This window comes from Watersipora subatra, chromosome 8, assembly GCF_963576615.1.
Source record: "Watersipora subatra chromosome 8, tzWatSuba1.1, whole genome shotgun sequence".
Classification (NCBI taxonomy): Eukaryota; Metazoa; Bryozoa; class Gymnolaemata; order Cheilostomatida; family Watersiporidae; genus Watersipora; species Watersipora subatra.
This window is the reverse complement of record NC_088715.1, coordinates 53,337,733-53,356,121: the sequence shown is the minus strand read 5'-3', so window position 1 is coordinate 53,356,121 and position 18,389 is coordinate 53,337,733. Positions and strand designations below refer to the sequence as shown.

At 32.2% G+C, this 18,389-nt stretch overlaps 1 protein-coding gene across 1 annotated transcript; it reads right to left on the bottom strand.

Moving 5' to 3' along the window:
* Positions 1-375: 375 nt before the first annotated feature.
* LOC137401792 (MFS-type transporter SLC18B1-like) lies at positions 376-17,514 on the bottom strand. The gene is made up of 11 exons (XM_068088278.1): positions 17,179-17,514; positions 13,316-13,389; positions 9,046-9,193; positions 7,223-7,291; positions 6,890-6,977; positions 5,086-5,228; positions 4,421-4,516; positions 4,108-4,211; positions 3,183-3,278; positions 2,514-2,685; positions 376-683 (listed from the first exon to the last, which is right to left on the bottom strand). Exons 1-11 carry the CDS (start codon positions 17,449-17,451, stop codon positions 453-455), a joined length of 1,494 nt encoding a protein of 497 aa, XP_067944379.1. The 5' UTR covers positions 17,452-17,514; the 3' UTR covers positions 376-452.
* Positions 17,515-18,389: the final 875 nt, after the last annotated feature.

Genomic DNA, 18,389 nt, shown 5'->3' with positions numbered 1-18,389 from the left:
GAGTTTATAACAGCTTTCCAAATTAGCGAAATAAGCTATTCACCTAAAATCTGGTTAGAAGCCAAACAGGATGTCTGCTATTGTGATGTATAACAAGTTTATAGAGCGTAGAATTTCAATACTCAAATTTGAGTAATTTTTTGGAGATTTTTCAAAAATATATGGAAGTATTCATTGACTTCACACAAGAGTACGTTTGTTATTGTACTGCAGTGGCACAGTTTTAGTTGGGAAACATTTTGTGATTGACTGATAGCTGATAATTGTCAGGCTAATTGCTGCTGACCTTCAAGCAAGAACTGCTGACCTCCAGGTAAGAACTGGGTTGACCTCCAGGCAAGAATTGCTGACTTCTAGGCAAAAACCGTTTACCTATTACGACTTGAGCAACGGTTTATTTTTAAATTTATAAGAAATCCTATAATGGAATAAAAAAATGACAACTATTTTAACTACTTCTTGAAAACCTCAACATTTTTGGGCTGAGGACGGCTCTCTGTATATACATTAGATTCTTCCAGGCAGCTTTTCAATCTTTCTGAACAAGCGTCTGCTACTTGTTCAACCTTTTTAGATTCCCCATCTTTATTGGTATCATCAGCAGGTGTATTATGTTCCATCATTAAGGTTTGTAGTTGGTTTGAAGATTTAAGGTAGAGAAGATAACTCCCAAAAAGTACCGCCTGCAAACAAAACTGATCGACTCGCAGAGTGTATTTTTTAAAAACTGAATTTTTTTCCTTTGTTTTAAAGGAAGTTTTTGCTATAATAAAGAAAACATCTAGTGACTACCCATTTTTATGTTTGATTCACCTCCTTTTCGTATATGAGAATATTTAAAAAAAAATGGACTGCCATACAAAGCTTCTACCATATACTAAATTAAAGCGCGAGTTAAAACTGCCCAGTTTAACTGCTGAGTGAAACTGTAAATAGTTTGTATGGTGAGCAAAAAACTCCTAAGAAGGAAGTGCATACATTATATTTGCTAACTGGTTAAACCAATTTCTAAAGATCTATTTTTCAAAAGGCAGCAGGTGAAATAGTAAATAACTCTGTTCTATTAAAACACGGCATCAATTAGTTGTAGGCGAAGATTAGTCCATGGCAGAAGAAACTCAATGACATATAATAATTATTATTGCTTCTAAAATATAGACCATATTACAATGATTATAAGATGATTACAGAAAGCTTCAGCTAAGCAACTAGTATTTCCGAGCAAATCTATTTAGCTTGCTCATAGTGGTTTGTTTGATGAAGCTAATAATAAACAGTAACTCTAAGTCAGTTACTATCAGTGTCTTAATATTAACAATACTAGAACACTTGCTATAGCCAGCTACGACAGAAATCAAAATTAGTATAAGGAATATTTGTTCGAAAAAGGTTGTTTGAGCAATTCTAGGTAAAATTGTTTGTTTCCTTTGTTCAACTATCAATAGTATGCTACTATGCATATTTTCAACTACACTAGTAATGTTTTGGTTTTTGAGAAATTTGAAAATGTTATTATTTTTTTAGAAAATTTTTGAAGATTTCAAAATGAATTGATAGACAAACCATGTATGGTATTAATTACCACTAAAATTGTTTCAGTGAGTAGGATTAATTCAATGACCTTAAAAAAAGCATGCCAAAAGTCGCTAAATGACAGATTGTTTTAACAAAATAAACATATTTCAATGTTTATAAAATGATGATATAGAGATACAGCTCAGGAAATAGTAGTTGCTAACAAACCTTTTTAACTCGTTCATAGTGATTTGGGTGATAAAGCTATGAATAAACAGTAACTATAGGTCAGTGACTATGAGTGAGTCTATAAAACCATTACCGGAACATTTGATTTAGCTGGCTGCAAAAAACCAAAATTAGGATATGGAACACTTGCTTGAAAAATTGGTTTTTAAGCAATTCTGGTTAAAGATAGTTTTGTTCTTCATTCAGATATTAATAGTATGCTAAAATGAATTCCCCTTTGCCTATCCTGCTAATGTTTTGGTTTTTTGAAAAGTTTTGAAACTACATCATTTCTTTTTGAAAATGTTCTGGAATAATCGAAATAAATTGATTGACCGACAATGCATGATATTAATTAACACTAAAATATGTCAGTGAATATGATTCAATCAATAACCTTAGCAAAAAAATTTTAGCAGCTGGTTTCAAATAACGAAAAGTAGGAGGTAGAGAGCTTGCTTCAAACAGCTTTAATTTTGTAAGCGATTCCAGTTAAAATGAGTGTTCTACTTCCTTTGACTACTATTAGTACACCAGTCTGGATGCTTATTCAACTGCACTACTAGAATCTTTTGTTATATGAAAAAACAAAGACTTGATTAAGTTTTCCACAGTTATCAGCAAAACTCACAAATAAGCTAAATTTGATAGCAATGTCTGGCCACCTTAAAATAAACAGTTTGAAATAAGATTGCCACCATGTTAGAACTAAAAACAAATTAGATTCTCAAAAGTCCGCAGATTGTTAATAGCAATTTAGGTACACTGACCATTACAGTGTACACAGCAGAGTTCATAGTTTGAGTCCATTCAAAGCCAGAATAATCAGTGATGATGCCTGCTATGATTGGACCTATCGTGCTGCCTAAGCAAAGGCCACTGTTCATGAGTCCAGTCAGCAAGCCATAAGTGTAGAGACTGTTTTCAGGGTAGCCATTCATCCTAACAAAGTAGTTCTAGTATAATGAATATAAAAGCGTGTCATAAAATAACATATTACTATATAATTTATATTGATATGACTGAGTTTTGTTTTTAATGAATGCACCTGATTAAACAAGTTTACCAAAATCATTTGCTGATGATTGAATATTTTTTAGAGTATTCAACTAGGCAATTTTCACTTCAGCTATTATTTCTGTCAAACTTTGTATAATAAAAAAATCATATTATTTAGTTTTTTATGCACTATATTTTATCACTATTAGAATTAGGATTCTGTGGTAAAAAACTGAAATCAACATGTTTGACTAGAATTATTGAAGAAGTTGTGCCAAGATAGTTGAGAGTACAATAAGTAAAATACAAGAAAGATCTTACCGATAAACCGATCATAAAACTGCAGCTTAAAGTACGAACTTACATGTATATAAAAAGTTTAAAAAAATGTCTTATGGAAATCTAAATCAAATGGCTCAATATAAAATAATTATACTTACCAAGCGAGCTGTAAAGCCACAGCAAAGGAATTAATATAGAGAAAGCCAGCGAACCATGCAAGGATTGCTAGAATGGTTACAGAGAGGGCAAAGTATCTACAATTATGTAATATATTAAATGATTCATCGGTTTAAGTTACCTTTTAAAAAACATTAAAAAAACAATGTTATAAAATAAATTTTATAATTAGCCTGACAAAATTGAACCAGTTAAAAAGAAAAAAGTTTCAAATAGCTGCGTCATGCTACAATGGTCAGGGTAATAATGGGCACCTGGCAATAATAGCACTCAAGTATTTAAACAGTGAATAATTGTGACAATATACATATATATATATATATATATATATATATATATATATATATATATATATATATATATATATATATATATATATATATATATATATATATATATATATATATATATATATATATATATATATATATATACTCATGCTACAGACAGTACTGTTTCGGCTATTGAAGCCTCATCAGTGCAGCTCAGAGCTTAGGCAAGGGACACAAATCCCATTACCATTGAGAGTTGACTTCCTGCGACGAAACGACTAAGTTGCCTCGCAGACTTTAAGAAAGTCAATGTGCTGGCACCAGAGTGCTCAAATCACAATATATATATATATATATATATATATATATATAGGCCTATATATAAATACATATATATAAATACATATACATGTATATATATACACATATATAAATACACACACATGCATATACATATATACACATACATATATGCGTATATATACATGTATATATATACATACATATATATACAAATGTATAGTATATATAATACTTAGTATATAACATTTCGCATAAAATTATCAGCCCAAGCTACATAAAACAGCATATATATATACTAAAACATACTAAAACATATTATACTAAAACATACCTTTTTCCACCAAAGAAGTAGCTGACTGGAGGAGATGGTACCATCAACATGAGAAATGGAACAAAAATTATCCATACAGCTAGCAAAACGTATGCTGCATATTTCTACAACAAATGCGATGCTCATTTTACAACTAAATGTCCTTTCAGGTTTATTTCTAAACAATCTTGTCATATTCATTGAGAAAAGAATGTTTGAAATTGTTTTAAAAAACAACAAGAAATAAGCATGTTTACAGGATGACGTCATGAATCACCGGTAATCTTAATCTTCAAGCAATGATGAAAGTGGACTTGCTAAACTTTAACCTCACCTTGTTGAGAAATCTAGCAACAAAAATATTTCCTAAAGCTCCTAAACCAGCCCAAAGCGTAAACAGCAATCCCATGGTAGATGCGCTCGTGCCAAACTACAAAGTCAATACATTTAAATAGTTTTAAATTGTATGCAGAAGTTTGATAGTATTTATAAAATACAATTCATTATATGCTGAGATCAAAGCAGCACTTATCAGTCTATTAAGGGAGTAGCCAAAATTGAATGACTAAAGCTCATTATGCAGAAATCAAACTTTCTAGGACATTATTACGATTCATTATTATTTTACTTAACTTTTTTATGCATAACTGAAACTAAAAAGTGGAAAATTTTTATATTTGTTTTTGATAATATTAATTGGTTACTCAGAACAATTTTTAGAAAAGTTATATGATGCATTTTTGCTGACGCGTTTAACATATTGAAAGATGCGCAGGTCCTAAAACAATTGCTATGTTATCTATTTTATTCTGTATTTACATATTTTATGTTATCATTTTGTTTAAAAAGAGAAACCACCAACTTTTTCTTTATGCTCAGTGACAATTTTTGCTAACATTTTTGTGAGCAGTATGAATGTCGAGGTCACTATCATTATACTAACTTGTTTTCAATTAGTTAAACTAATCTGAGTGATGTTAAAAACGACTGTGAACTCACAGATAGATAATAAAAGCGGGCTAGCTGGGATGTTCTGCTGGTCTCTGAGAGTTTGGTTGATATCCAACCCAGAAACATGATGAAAAGTCCAGGAATTGTGAGAAATGCTAAAAAGCCTCCATGGACTTCTGTAGTTTTTTCTTCTAAAAAAGCAAACGTATAGACATTCTTTAGCACAAAAATTTTTCATATAGCTGTTTCATAACTGTTTAATTAGTAGAATCATCAATTCAGGAAGATTTGTTACCAAGCAAACATGTATTTTTTGTCACAAACACAAAGCCAAAATGTTACTTCAGTGAAAATTCTGATTGAAAATTAATACTAACTTTTGATTTTTTATTAAACACTTGACCAACCTCTTCATCAAGCTTTTGGAGGTTCTTAGCTTTTTAGAACTAGGTGAGCAAATGCATGAGCTATTAAAATGCTGCTTTTATAAAATGTTTACAAAAATACTAGCCAAATGTCCAGCATTGCATGGGTAGTTTAACAGCTTGGTAAACAGTGGTAATTAGTGCAGTTGCCACTAGCTATTAGGAACCTTTGCTAATAATAATATTAATATGCGCGAAACTGTGTGAATTATGGAGTCGCCAAGCGATTTTTAAGGCAAATAACGACTATTTTCCTAATAGATTCATTGTATCCTATGTAGCTTAATAGTTTAGCTTGTAGTCTTGCCAATGAAAGATTCAGAGATCATATCCTCTGCTATACGAGCGTTTCATTGTTAGATTTTAGTTGCAAAACTGGACATACTGAGTAAAAAATCAAACACTGAGATTAGTATCAACGAGAAAGAAATAATTACATCAATTGGCTGATGTAAACAAAGTTTAAGGCAAGTCATGAATATTTTTTATCAACTGGTTATGAGTCTGCAACTTGTTCAAAACACTGATTAATTTGCTCAAAAACTAATTTTAGCCAACTTCCTGCTCATGGTTATTTCAAAATCACTTTAAATTGAGATCTATGTTATATTTAAATTGGGTGGACATGATTATCTGTATAAAAATCAAATGTAACTGATGTTGAAATAATGATATTCATAACTTCTGGAACATACAGTACTAGCACAAAAATTACTGTAACATGCATCTGATTCCTTTTATCAGTTTTTATACACATAATGTACTTTTTTGCATAAAATCTTCAAAAGCTGTTTAGTAAAATTGTTGCAAAAAGACCTTGCAATGAGGATGTAAGAAGTTCAGCTTATTACTATCAGCTTTTAAAAGTAAACTACTGTTTTTCTTAAATTCAAATGGTTGTTAAAACTCTGGTCAAAAGCATAAATTTACAAGCAACTGAGAAACTGTTATAAGTAGAAATGTGTTGGTACTGTTACAGGATAATGCTCTATTTAATTATATAGTGTGAACATTTTTTTATTGTATACTCAGTTATTAAAAATTTTAAAATTTATTTAATAAAAGTTATTTGAATTTCAAGCCCAAAAATGGTGAGCTTAAAATTGACTATGGAGGAAAGTGGACTTTAATGTCCGGGACAGTGACACCACATTTTTATACAATTTGAAAGAAAAGGCATTTGTAGAGGATGGTCGCATGTTGGATTCATCAGGTCTGCAACAAAATTCATAAACTAATCAATATTTGAAAACACTGCTGGCTGAGTTTTAAATGGATCGTAACATGAAATACGGTAACAAGGACTATTATTCTGGATATTGATGAGCAAGTCAAAATATGGTTGAATCATGTCGGGTGCCTTACACCAAAAGGGAACATAATAGTAGGCTAAAGTAGCAAAGAAACATAATTCAAGATAAACTTACCAATTTTAGGTACGACATAGCAATATATAGGTAGTAGGATCAGCAAGCATCCTCCAAGTGTACAAAACATGGCAGTATATCCTACAAACTACAAATTATGGAATTGATTTTGTCATCTATAGTTTAATGGTGCCAGTCTCTGCTGATGGTTTCCGCTGTGTGTAAACCTTTGGTCGACTTGAAACTATTCATCGGTTTGGCAGATGAACAAATAGTTATAAAATACTAAATTAAACTATAACGTTTTATTTTAGAAACATAAAAACTAATAATCAATGGAGAAAATTTAGTAAATGACAGCACTGCTTATGTAATACTACTTTTAAAGCTTACTTGATACAAGAATGCTCCAATAGCTGGTCCAAATGCATAACCAACCTTGTTAGCTGTTTCAACGAAGGCCTAAAACATGACGCGCACATATTATTCAAGATTGAATAATACTGCAGCGAAACGACAAACATACAGTAATATTCTAATTAACTATTATAGTCACTTGCCCTAGCTAAAGTACAGTTAAGCTTACCCACCCTGTCACAGCTCATTGCGCTAGGTGCAGTGTCTTTGTTAGCAGACAATGGATTGTTGCCCTCTTTATGAAGAGCCTTGGTAAAGGTACTTCATGCTTTACTTTTTTTCTAATGAGCTGATTGAAAGAAACTCATAGGAATGTTTATTTTGTTCATTTTGACAATGCTCCTTTTTTTGTTTTTGTATTTGATACCCTTGAATGGCATATTTTAAAACTAGAAATTCTACTGTCATACAGCCCACGACCAAAGTGATATTGGAAAAAAAAAGAAAGGGTACTGATGTTTGAGAAATGCAATATTAGCAGTCAAATGGCACTGCAGTGCAATAGGATAACTACAATGGTAGCTGTAATGTACTGGGTGTGGGTGTTATTATATACAACCAATAGCAATAACAAAAGGAAAAGATTATATGTTTATATCTCTCCCCTGCAATAGGAGAAATGCAATATTGGCCAATATTAGAAGTAAAATGCACTGATATTATTAGAATAACCAATATTATTAATATACTAATAATATAAAAACCAATGCACAATTTTGTTTACATTTCAAAACATCGTAGCTAACAATATCACGAAGTTGCGATATTTATATAGATCTTTTTTTAATCTGTACTACGTAGTCATTGTTCTGTAGTCATTCAAACTTATAATTAATTATTGTAATAATCTCATAAGAACCGTTAAAAATATCATCATCATTTTCTTTACTTAAGTGCTCCAAATTGTCAAAAATGTCAGTTACTTTGAAATCGGCAAAAATGAAACGGTTTCAGTACTCCCAACTTAATTACAGAAACCTTCGGCAATTCGACAATGCTATAGACTGGTGAAACGTACACGTTATTTTTTCGTGAAATGCGCACGACTTAATCGTTTTATTCTCTGTCGTTCGGCGTTTTAATTTCTGGTCTTAACTTTGATAACAGTGAGGCTTAGCAAGTTTTAATAACGATTTTCGGCCAAATAAATCTGTTTATTTATGTATAATCCGATCAGATAGGTTAGTTTTAAGGATTTGCAGTAATCTTTTGAAGGCTTGGTAACATATTTAAATAGGTTCATATGCGTTTTGTAGCATTATTATACTTAAACGACTTTACTGAAAAATAGTTAAATTTGTTGATAAGATTTCGCTACAAGGGTTTGGTGACGGCCGTTAACAGATAATCTTTCGGGGGTTGTGTGCACCTGTGCATTTATCATAAATCTCCCAAACCAATCGCTTTGCTCGTGTTTGGTCGTGGGATTATTAAATATTGTTATTGCAGTATTAATCTTATTATAGTTATAGTAAATTTAAGTTAATACAAACATCAATAAATAATTTCCTAAGCTCATTCCCTGAACTCTAAATATACTGAATAAGGAAAGAAAACTCCTGGAAATACAAAAATATTTTTGAAATGTAAGCTTTTCTGATGCGTTGGGATAACACAAAATAAATTGATTTTGTACAATTTTGTTTAATGAATAATAGCTTAATATTGCTCTAGAGCAATCCAACACTTTTTTACCTTTAGTAAAAACTTTTCACTTAATAGATTATAAAACTTTGCGTTTGTGTCAAACACGACAAAACTAATAAAATACGAAGTTTAAAAAATCCTTTCATACTCACCACAATGGTGGTTGATTCATAACCTGAGGCCTTCATCAATAGACTAGTTCCTGCCACATTCAACATGGCTGACCCTATACCAGCCACGCATCTGATGACTACACAACTAGTTAGAAATAATTCTTTTGGGTGAATCGTGATTGTGACTCTGTAATAATTAACACAATCATCCTTAGTGCAAGTATTCCTTTCATAATAACGCTTAACAAAGTTGGGGCATGGTCAGAAAATCCCAAAATTGAGTGATTCCTTTGCCACGTAAGTCCCACTTCAAGCCTTCATCGCATGTCTAGACTAGATTTGCCCTGATTTTGTTATCAGAATTGGTATCGGTGCCGAAATTGGTTTTAGGCATCTGCATCGGGATTGGCTGATGTTTTCTTAAAAGATCTGAAACTTCAAGAATTTTTTACCGATCAACTATTTAGCAAAAAACAGTATTTTAGCCTGCTATACTAATAAAGACCATCAGCTGAAAGTTTTTCACTTTTACATAATAATTTTTGGGCCTGCCACCCAATTTACTTCATGTCTATAGCCTGATCAACATCAACACAGCTGAGGTACCTTTTGCTTTAGTCAGGACGTAATCACAAAGTGTGGTATTTCCCAATTACAGCAATAAGATTTATTGCAGCTAATCACAAACTAGATAACAAAAATGGGAAACAAGAATGCGATAGGAACATTTCTATTTATTAGCATTACAAAAGTAAGTTAAGCAGTCGTTGCATAAATTTATCTATCTCTCTCTTGATCCTGATGATACAATGTATTGTTTGTATTATAAAAATAACCTCGGTGGGATTTTTGGTATTTAGCCTATCTTCCCATAATCTGTGGCAAGTGAATCTTTCTTCAGTACAACTGGCTACTTTGATAGTAATAGAAGAACAAGACTTCTCACTGAGAGAACTGAATCACTGAGGGTAATTAAAAAAAAATCTTTCTCTAAACTTGTACAGATGCAGCAGTTCGTTCAAAAATAGAAGAAAGATTTGGTTATCATAGATAGAGCTGTACCACTAACAGTAATTACCATTATTAATTACAAATTAAAAGAAATGTGGACTGTTTTGTTACTACATGCGCAGTATGTCAGTATGCGAATGCTTGTATACAGTTTTTTTCCATGAACACAAACAAATAAATACATCAATATTTTTTTTTTTGCATCATATTTATATTGGCACAATAAAATCAACAATTTTCTATGCAACACAAAATACCTGAAGCGGTATCATAATCGGATTGTTTTTCAATGAGAAATGATATATCGGATCGGTATTAGAATCGCTGGTGAATTTAGAATCCGGGCATCTTTAGTTTAAACTAGTTACACTCTACAGTTTGTTATCTACATGTATATTGTTTTCTTTTGTTATTACCTGTAGGCTTGAGTAATATTTAGTGTAACTTTTTAAAAAGCACATTCAATTTAGAATTTTCCCTTTTTATTTAGTGTTTTATTGTGCTTGAAGTTGTGAACGTATGTTTGGGTACTTTAGTGTATGTTCTTGTAGAAGTTGCATGAATTTTCCCTAAGTCTTCGTGTTTACTTTTTGAGTATTTTTATTTGATATTAGCATTTATACATGTATACCACATAGGACTTTCGATAATGTCTCAACTGATAAAAAATATTAGCTAACACCGAATAGTGTGTGTGCGCGCGCGCATCAAAATACCGGCATCACTAGTGTATAGGTGTAATACCTATACATTCATGATTACTTTAACTGGTTTTAAGAAAATTTCTCTGCTATCATTATGATTTATTTTCTTCTTTTTTAAGCAAGTTGTTGATAGTTTTACTAATTTTGGCATGCAGTCAGAACTGAGTGTTTGTTACAATACTTTATTTCAGTGTAGACAGTCTGTGCTATAACATTCAGACTGCAAGCTATGCTCTTACAAAGTGCACTGAACAAACATCCAGTCTAGTATGTGCACTCATGGTTAAAAAACCATAGCGTGCATAACACTTTTATATTACAGTAATTTTTTACCAGCTAGTTATGCTGATTAATGCAATAAAAACCAAATTGTCGGAAAATTGTTGTATTGCTGATTTGTATTTGCACAAAACCAATTGTGGCTCAAATGCATCTAAAGTGATTATGCATTCCATTAAAGAAATGTTAATCAGTTAATATTGGAAACTAGCCTATTTCGCTTCAATTAAAACACATTCATTGTGTACTATTGAAAGCCATTAATAGATTAATTTTGTGTGCTTTTAAGCAGTAGTTAGTAAATAGTACTAAACAAAATCCTTATTATTTTACTAGTTTTTTATTTTTGTCACTTCTGGAGTGACAATAAATAATCTCATAAGTTAATTAATAGCCATGATTATTTTTTGCTATATTTAAAGCTATAAAGCTATAAGCTATAAAGCTTGTGTGTAAGAGAGCAAACAAATTAAAATTATTAATTGACCTAAAAAAATGAAACACGTAGAGTCCAGTAAACGAGGGTAAAGGCCAAGGCTGTTTGTATTGAAAAGACTAGTGCAGCGAGTAATATGAAATTTGAAATAGCTGTTCAAGGCTGAGGCATTAAATTTTCAATTATAGAAAGCATAGACATTTGAATCACAAATATTCCGCAGCCGATTCGCTAAAGAATCCTTTAGTTTTTTGGTTAATAGCAGACTATACAGCAATTGAAGTTAGTTAAAAGTAAGAATCTTTATCTATTATCTGAAATGCCGAGCTAAAGAATTCAACAGCTGACAAATTTGATGCTTGTTTGAAGCGTCGGTTTAATCAAAATATGATTGTCATCAGTTTTAAAAATGAGTGCTGCAAGGTTGGTTACCAAAGGTCACTAAAAGGTCACTGAAATAAACATTTCTTATATATTGGCATGATGCCCAAACGAGGTATTTTCTCTTCAATTTCACGCGTTCATTTGCTGATATTTATACATTCCTTCTTACCCAGAAGATGGAGACTTTCCACTCCATCAATAATCATTTGTCATAATTAAGTGGTTTTGGTGATTAAACCTCCAAGCTCGCATGACCTCAATTAAAGCGAATCATTTCCAGTCTATGTTTTAAGCAAAACACTAAATATACAGTTGAAAATAAGAGTCACATACTAGACCTAAAACTTAAGCCATGGGTCACTGTTCAGGGCATATGCCTGTGATTGGTAGGTCAGTGTTTCTAGCAACACATAGAAGATTGGTGGTATAAGGAAGGGCATACAAAATAACTAGTCCTACGCTAGATCACTCAAAAGTATGTATGTCTCACTCAGACCAAAAACTTCAGAGATTTCTTCCTCACAGGGATATCAGACTAGAAGCAATTTAAGTTTGTTTTGTTAGATTTAGAACTAAAGATCTATTTTAGTGTCATACTTTTGCTCGAGTTAATCTCATGGAAAAAAATCCCTGAGATTTAGTCAAACGTACATCACATAATAGTATACTGCGCTAAAACCGGGTTGTTCATCGGCTCATGTATTTTATCACAAAGAACCTAAACTACAAAATGCCATGAAAGAAAATTGTTAAGTTCATCTCATTTTTTAACATTTTCTAGCAGTGTAATTATATGAATATTCAGATAAGAAAACATACAAGTAACCAGCAACTTAGAGATGCAGACTTACACATGAAAACTAGTAACTTTCATATCGAGTATGCAGTATCAACTTTACTTTTTTACTGGCCTAAACTAATTTCATTTAATAGTTATGGTAGTCTTTCACCAAATCTATTTGTACTTTTACTGTCAAAATCCTGGGTTTTAATGAGAAAGCTTTGGAAATATTTGATAAGTTTTTGCTGGACATTGTGGCCTGCCTATTAACCAGCTGAAGGTCATTTAAAAATATCACCAAACATCAAAGCTTTGACTTAAAGGCATTGGGTTGAAGTTTGTAACATGAGATAACAGTAACAGAGCCAAAGCTAAGTTTATTCACTTACAATACAGTTCTTTATTCAAATGTGTTTCACCACCTTTGAGACTGGTTGACAAAGGATATGGTTATTGTAACTTAATATAATGAATTGATTTCTACATAAAACCCACGTAGAAATAAATTATTCCACAAATCCTACTTGTTATTGAAAATATCATGGAAGCAAACTTTTCGAAGCAACTACATGTACATTAACGATGACACTATAGGCTCATGCATAGCTAGATTATCAGCTAGTCTATAAATTAGAACTAAGCTTTGAAGAGTTTGTAGGTATGAGTTTGAAAGGTATGGTAAGTATCCAAAGTAAAACTCAAGCGGATACATACCCAAAAGTGATACAAGCAGACCCGGCAATGCTGGCACCTATAAGGCACAATTTCTTTGGGTGACATCGATCAAACTGAAATAAAACACATGCAAGTTTTAGTAAGATGCATTTCTACATGCATGTAATTTTGTACCAGAACTCATGAAATTAAACACAAGCAGGCTGATAAGTAAAGATAACTGCACTTTCAAAGCTCTATATTTTCTTTTTATTATATCGTTATGATCTTTACTGTTATATGTCTGTTTGTATGTCAGTCCAATCTTACTATTGCAGTTTGAAGGAAATAATGTTTTTTCAATTCAAACTCGCTACTTTCCACTTTGTGGACTGAGATCTTAGCACTGCTGTCGATTCACCAAAGTCTCTTATTTCAGAATAATTGCTTAGATATTTGTCCCACCTGACAAGTTTCCACGACACATCAAACTGTCAGAACACTATACGATTGGTAATCTTAAGCATTCTGTCAAAAACATCATGGAGTTTAATTTTCATAAAGTTATACAATTTTGTATTTTGAATTAAAGGTGCAAACACACTAGGCGCTATCTAGTGCAACATCGCGTTGCATGACGCTAATCTGCACTATAAAATGATCAGCAAGTTATGCAGAGCAAAAATACTAAAAATTCTCTATCACAACTTTAGCACGCGTGAGATGCATTTTGATTTGTTGGTTTGTTCCCATAATGCACTTTTATAGCTGGCAATTTTTTGTATCAATGATCGTTAACTTACAGCACCGACATGTTGCTATGTTTTAACAATTAAACTATCATCAAAGGGAACACGGAATTATTCACAAATTTAATTAATAAGAGCAGTTTTAGACCTGTACAACACAACATCAAAATTTCCAAGAAATTAATTTAAAAAGCAACATTAGGAGTCACTTGTTGCGCAGATTGACTATCTTGAAAATATAAATATTTCTTGTATTGAAAAAAAAAAACTACTATAAAGTTGACTAAATATAAAAATCATGTGAAAATATTACTGTTAAAAATACAAGAATCATTTCTTTCTTAGATTTTCTTGGAGTGTACAATTTGTATAACGGAGATAGGCCTAATAACAAAAGCAAAAGTTTTTTTTGATGTTGCTTAAAAGGTGCCACATTGACTTACATTTATTAACAACTCCGAAGAAACCGATGATACAGAACTTTATTGACAGTTTGTGAGCGTGCCCACGCTATCTTTTGCTGGTGAATCGCTCAAGTTTGTTTAGGCTCACACTGGTGGCATCTCCGTGCTGTTCATGACACACACACAATTAAATCACCTAGTGTGTTTGCACCTTAAGTAAAAATTAAATAAACCAACCAACAACAATGTAAAATTCATTTTAACTTTTGTAAATTAGCACTTGGGAACAAATATATTTATTGGGCAGTCAGTTAACCTAAAAGTCTGCAACCGATGGAGAAACTTGCTCAAAAGTTACTTCATGCACAAGACTAAAGTTTGATTATCTTTTTAATGTCGGCGTATTATTTACTGCTTGAAATTCACATGTACGTAAACATTTAATCGAACGAAGGACTAAGATCATAAAGCTTCTTTAGATTAAAGAGCTCTATATGCTAAATTTATTAAAATCTTACATTTTTGGAAGAGAAAGATTATTGTTCATGCAGTTTTAAAAAAAACAGATGAGCTCTCTAGTACAAATTACAAAACCAACACTTGTCACATCCTTAGCACAGGCTTAGCAGAAGCAAAAAACAAATATGGTTACTGCTACCATTGCCAAATCACATGAGCAGTGAGCCTATCTTTGCCTAGCTGCAAATGTCAATAATAGTTTGTACCTATTTAATGCTACAGGCACAAACTCAATACTTTTAGTTATAGCAGCCTCTTTTGTTGGCTCTGTTTAAACTGTTAGCTTCTTCTCAAGATTGTATATTATTAAGGGTTGACTTGAAACAAAATTTACAGTAGGGCTGTTTGGTGTTAAAAGGTTCCCGTGTCTTACTCTGCTGGGTTTTAGATTCAAAATGGAGAAATGTGACTACAAGTTCCTAAAAACTCCAAAATGAACAGTTAATCGCAGCCACCACAAAAACAATTGTAGGTTGAAAGTTATCTCAAAATGACTCAATTGTGAAGTAGAGGAGCATGATGTGATTTTTTCACACTTTCATGCAACCTCGTTCGCCAAAATATCTTCACAATAAAAATTTCTTGCGTTTAATAAAACTAAGTCTATTATGCTTACACATGTATTCCAGTATCATTGTAATGATGTCTTTTTTGAGCAATGATATCTCAACACCTATCCTAAAAATCAGTATAATTTTTGACCTTAACTCGAGGTGGAGCATATCATTTTTTGGAAAACACGAGGAACCTGTTGGTCCTTTGTGATGGTCGAACAATGCAGCAGAAATCCTTTGCACCATTTGGCGAGAAATTTGGGTTAAATGATCAAGTTATGACTAAATGATTAGTCTAAACTAAAACGAAACGGTAAAGTAGCAAGCATCTATATTTGAAAAAGGGTTTTTGATAGAGCCCAAAGTTTTGGTCATAAACTATTGCTACGAGGCGTTTTATATTGAACCTTTTATTGGCCTTTCATTTTATGTGATAGCATCATGTACTAAAGCATTAACCGCAATGAGTTAAATACGTCATCAAAATAAGGAATCTCAACCTACAGCCCTTTTCAAGACGACTCCTCAAATTTGAGATTTTAGGAGTTTGTAATCACATTTTTACATATTTTAAATTTGCAACACAGCGGAGTAAAACATGGTGAACATTTTAATACCAAATAACTGTTATCTAAATTTTATTCCAAATTAAGCTTCAAGTAGAAGATCTAAAAGCTGTTTCATGCTATATCATCGTATGTCAGCATTGTCCTGTCACCAATTATTTGTTGAGAGACTGATAGACGTAAACCTAGACAAGACTGCAGACTTATGGCGTCGTCGAGAAAACACTGATACAACAGTAAAGATTTCAGCTGCCAGAGTTTTCCCCTGTTTTGCCAAGCATCTGTAGCAGCCTGTGCAAGGTGCATATAACAAGGTTTATGTTACAAAATGGTTTGGTCGAAACGAAATTGCATGAATTTTGTGCTACTTAAAAAGGCAGTTGTCAACTTTGTAGAAATTGTTGTAATTGAATCGGTGTGTTGGATGTTTGTTGGTGGTTTATCTAGAAGCAGTCCGGTAAGAAACCCAAAGTTTTGCATCACAACCTTTTGATTGCTTATTACAGTAATTTGCGTGATTATCATAATATACATACTCTTTTTAATTTTTTTAGACTTGCTTTTTTACATGTGACATCAATAAACTGACTAGTAATCACTTAAAAATATCAAGCATTATATAACATATACACATATGCATACTTCTATAACATTATTAATATTTATCAGTGTTTTAAGGTGGAACATTGACAAAAAGCAGAAATACCTGCTATTAGTTCACTACCAAGGCGTTGCTCTATAACGTCCTAAAAAGAGTGTTTTATCAACTATTTGTAAAGTACAAGCATTTTTGGCCGCAGCTGTCTATTCCTCACTTGCAACGTGTTTTCACAACTTTCATGCTGCTCAAATATGCATCAAAGCCAAGTTTGTGTGTTCAAAATTTTGTCTTACATCTAATGTTTACAGCTGAAGTGTATTTAATATTCTTACATCCAATGTGCACCGTATGTTATTTTTGCTTTACTGATTTCTAATGGATTGAGATCTTTTAGGAAGGCGGAGAAAAGCAAAACTTACTAGTTCTATAAAAGCGACTGAGCCACTAACTAATAAAAACTTTACAGAAAGACTGATGCAGCTAATGTTCAACAACACTGAGAAGTCACAATCATCTGTTTATCTACTTACTAGTCTTCCGGCGATTGGAGCTGTCACAAACCTTGTGAAGTCAAAAGCGGAAAAGACGATGCCTGTTTCAGAGAGTAATAATCCTTTCTTTGTGGCAATGTTTGGAAAAAATGGAAAAAGAACTGTATCAATGCAAAATGAAATAAATATCAAGGCGATGATAACAATTAGCATTGAATGATGTTTATCTTTAGGAGATGATGCAGCCGATTCTGTCAGTTTGTCAATTAAGTTGCTACTTTCTTCTGATGCGTCTGGTGAATTGGTATCCATGGTATGCTGGCTTGTGCAGCTAGAACTATGCAATTTTTACTGTAATTCTAAAGCTTTTTTGCCTAGCTAGCCAACCTAGTAAATACTAATGAGTGAATGGAGCATGTGCTTCTTATTAACTAAAGGAGATTAAATATTTTCATGCTTGGGTAGTGATGATTGCCAACCTGCGTAATTCCTTAAGAAATATGTAGCCAAGCTGCGGGTTCAATAATCTTGTGAAGCTATTAGTTAGTTTCAGACATTTTTTCAGATTTGTAGCTTCTACATGAAACTATTTTATACTTTACACATACTTTCCAATACAGCTGGTTTAAACCGCTTCTAAACATCTTTTGCATCAAACACACAGCCAGTAGTTTAATTCAACGCAATATAAAAACAAATTCATTAAAACAAGTTTTTTTAAATTTTCAAAATTGTAAAAATAATACCAACCCAGTTTACTAAGCTAAAAGATAAAATTTATTAGAATTTTTAATATTTTCAAACACTTCTAAGATTGAAGTAATTTCTAACTACCCTAGGAGGTGACGGAGAAAGACATCGTAAAAACTAGTCATTAATCAGGGTAGTTGGAAAAAGAAGCCAAAATGGCCACTCTAATAGATATAGCGTAGCCCAACAGCTACAAGATATCCAGCAAATAAAAGAAAAAAGTGGAGAAGTATCTCCAATATCAAGAAGATATGTAAAAGTGCTGGCATCTAAGAACAACTGTGATGTCATAGGCATTGTAGCATTGAATGCAAAAATATGCGCATATCAAATTTTGCTAGCTCAAATACCAATACAAATTTATCAAAGTCATTAGCAAAGTTGAAAAAATGTGGTACTCAGGATATCTAAAATTTTGAGGCAGGTGCTGAAACTTCTAAGCTTGAGTAGACACAACCACCAATTTAGCTTACCAATGGTGCAGGTACCATTTATACGCA